This window comes from Etheostoma spectabile, chromosome 8 (genome assembly GCF_008692095.1).
Source record: "Etheostoma spectabile isolate EspeVRDwgs_2016 chromosome 8, UIUC_Espe_1.0, whole genome shotgun sequence".
NCBI lineage: Eukaryota > Metazoa > Chordata > Actinopteri > Perciformes > Percidae > Etheostoma > Etheostoma spectabile.
Window position 1 is genome coordinate 29,593,802 of NC_045740.1, and position 3,424 is coordinate 29,597,225.

Here is a 3,424-nt window from a genome sequence, read left to right on the forward strand (position 1 = left end):
CACACACACACACACACACGTGTGTACTCAAAATGTCTCTCTGAACATCAGACTAACTGTGTTTCTTCTAGTCTTCTTGTCCTGCACCGGCCAGTTAATCTAGTCCTGTGAAATATGGTTACCATGGTTACCTTTGAAACAATTCCTTATTTGTAAGACACTTATAGTTATAGTACACATACCAATATATTACCAAGTGAAAACCTCCATATTCCACCTATCAGGTAGTTACTTAAATCAAAAAAGTACATCACATGGTGTAATTCCTAACAAAGGCATTTATATTAAGGGCAATCACTACTTTGATTTTCTTTATTAAATCCCTAGTCAATTATTTTATTGACAAAATATTGTTTAGATGTTGAGTGTGAAATTGCATGTTTTTTTTTTTTAACAGGCCAGAATGGATAGTGAATAGAAAGATCACAGCTAACAAGGATTTAGTGAGTATTATTTCAATTAAACCAAAAATTGTATTGGCAAAAGTCATACAAAATCAAGTTTAATGCCTGATTATGATTCAAAACAGGTGAAGATCATTAATCCAGTTTTCATGAGGTATGTTCATGACATGTGGCTGGAAAAAGAGGGCTATTACCCCTCCACGGGCTTTCTGGCTTTGGTTCTTGCCCTGCACATGTGTGACGAGGTAAGATGATCTTTAAAATGAGATATTTCCTTGTGAATGTGCCCCTTGTTGCTTGAACACACCTATGATTGACAAGCGCATGCATATAATTGATGGCTGATGGAAAGTCAAGTATTGTCATTATTGAGAGAGATTTTAAGGCAGATGTTACCACGTCCTCGGGTTCTGACGTTGTTTCCCTTTGTTTTCCTAGGTCAGTGTTTTTGGCTACGGAGCAGACAGCGATGGAAACTGGAGTCATTACTGGGAAGAACTCGTGGACAAAATGGTAAAAACTGGAGGACATCCTGGGAATACCGAGTATGAAATTATCCAGAAGCTACATGAGCTACAGAAACTCAAGTTTTATACAGGGTTCTGAGCTTTCTCTCAGCATTTAAAGGAAGGTTAGTGTTAGGTGAGAGTAGAAGAACATGAAGGGATTTCTCAGCTGCAGGTTCTCCATCTCTGTGTTTTTGCACGTGAATGAAAATGTCCTAATTTTAAAAGGCAAATGCCACTTCTTATTTGCATGCATTACTGACAAGTAGAGACACTATGTGTTTATACACATTTACACACTCTATAAAGCCATCCATAGAATGCCCAAGTAATGAAATCTTTGTGAAAAATAGATGTGCCAGATCTGTGTCAATACATCTTCTTGTGAATAGGAAAGGTTAGGGTAATGATGAAGTGTATGGACCTAATTTAATATATTTACTGATGTGATGACTGAAAATCAACCTCATATGCATGTACTCCTGTATTTTATTTATTGTATTATTCTGTATGGGTTACTTGTTGCCAAGTTCAGTTCAATGTGAAGTTCTTGAAATGACCTGTGTTGAAGTTAGCCAATGAAATTCCCTTAAACTTACCTGAAAAATTCCATTAAAACTATGAATGTTTGTCCCAAATATTTAACTCCATAAGATAAATGAAATGAGTCTGTCACAGTGCGTCGCAGGACATTCTCACTGATTATTTATTGATGTCTATTTACACTTTTTATAATTCATTTTCCATGGTGGAAATAAACATGTAATATGTAAATGTAAACATGTGTGTTTTTGTACTGTGATTATAAAGAAATTAAAAAAAGTGAAGTTAGGATATGATATGAATATGATGAGTAGCAGGAAAGGGTTAGGATTAAATGCTTTTTCCTATTCCTTTTTCAACATGGCTAAATAAGAAGATTAAATTATTGCAGTGTTGAGTGCAGTTCTGACACACTGACCCCCCTCCAAAGGCAGAAGGTGAAGTTGGAGTTGGGGTAGGCCAATATGGGAGGGGTGTGGCTCTGAATAGCTTATGGCCTATTTGGCAATAGAAATAGTTTATTTGCATGTTCACATTTTAACTAGGATGTTTCTGTAACGTTGCCTCCTGTTTTGATCCCACAGCTGTTTAGTGCACACTGGATTCAAATGGCAATCTTTAATTCATTTACAGATGTGGTTTTTCTTTTGCCATGCATTGTGATTCCAATATGCAAAGTCTATGAATTGCACTGGTTGCACTGTTGTCTGAGATGTATTATAGTTAGCTTTGTCCTAACGTCGTAAATTTGTCATTGTCGTTGTTGTGAAATAAATCAAGTTGTATCACTATTTCTTTTGAAAGATGTTCCTGTAATCTACTTCCCTGTGTCTGTGCGTGTCTGTGTGAGTCATTGGGTGCAATCACAAGGGTTGTGCGTTGAACAAAGGGACACAGATACATGTTTATGACTATTGTGTTGCAGGAACTCAGCATCTGATCTGCATATTGAATAGTGAAGAGTATTGATAACCACGCACCTTAGCTTCCACCAGGAAGGTAACAAAGCAGGAAGCTTGGAGCTAAAACAGAGACCTAAACACACAGGGGGGAAACAGGATCTGCAGCAATGTGCAGTACAACAAAAATATGGTGATTTATGAAGGTAAAACCTTGGAAACCTATTCTGGTACAACCTTAAAAAAACAATTATGAATCTGAAAATGAAGAATATGGAGCTTTAATACTCATCTCTGTTGAGAATTGCATCCACAGGGAACAAGGAAATGCGACTGAGTTTAATACAACACTGACTTCCGATCATTCGTCATCACTGATCCAATCCAATCAAACTTCATCTGTAAAGCACATTTAAAACAGCCAGGTTGACCAAAGTTCTGGATATTCACATGATTTTGGACAGATTTAAAAACAAGTAACAAAAAAGAAAGTGAGTTGATGACAATAATATAACATGGGCGCTTTAAAATACTTGTATGATGACCAGTCAAAGCGTTCCTCTGTGTCTTCCTCAAAACATGCAAAAAATCAAGAGATGGAGCTAGATTTTGTATTTTTCTCTATCTTCAGTCTTTCCTTTTTGCATTGCCCTTTCTGATTGCATGTGACTTCCTGTTGGGACCTCCACTTCCATGCTTGTATGGGCTACACTTTCATCTCTATAGTCTTCCTCATCACTGCTATCTGAACTTCCATCATCATGCATGACCTTATGAGTCCTTTCCTACTCCTCTTCATCATCATCATCATCTTCCCTTAATTGCTCCATGTCACTTCAATTGCCATCTACTGCCATGCTGATGACATTTTCAAGGTACTTTTTTTCTATCTTCTAAGAATCGAAAAATACACATAACAAATTGGTCGATATAGCATAACAATTAGGATTTTAGGGGAATTATTACTGTGAACTTACCCAACATGTATTTCATTAATTAGTCACAAAAGATGATTAATTAAATCATTAAAATAGTGTGTGTTTGTATTGTGATAGGCATGATGTAGATTCAA

General features: G+C 36.5%; 1 protein-coding gene across 1 annotated transcript in view; it reads left to right on the plus strand.

Annotated features, from left to right (window-relative positions):
- LOC116694321 (CMP-N-acetylneuraminate-beta-galactosamide-alpha-2,3-sialyltransferase 1) overlaps window positions 1–1,068 on the plus strand; it is a 6,230-nt gene extending 5,162 nt beyond the window's left edge. The window contains exons 5-7 of the mRNA XM_032524005.1: window positions 398–443; window positions 530–649; window positions 843–1,068. Coding sequence (XP_032379896.1) covers window positions 398–443; window positions 530–649; window positions 843–1,010 — 334 coding nt within the window. The 3' untranslated portion in view covers window positions 1,011–1,068. The remainder of the gene's footprint in view (window positions 1–397; window positions 444–529; window positions 650–842) is intronic.
- Window positions 1,069–3,424: the final 2,356 nt, after the last annotated feature.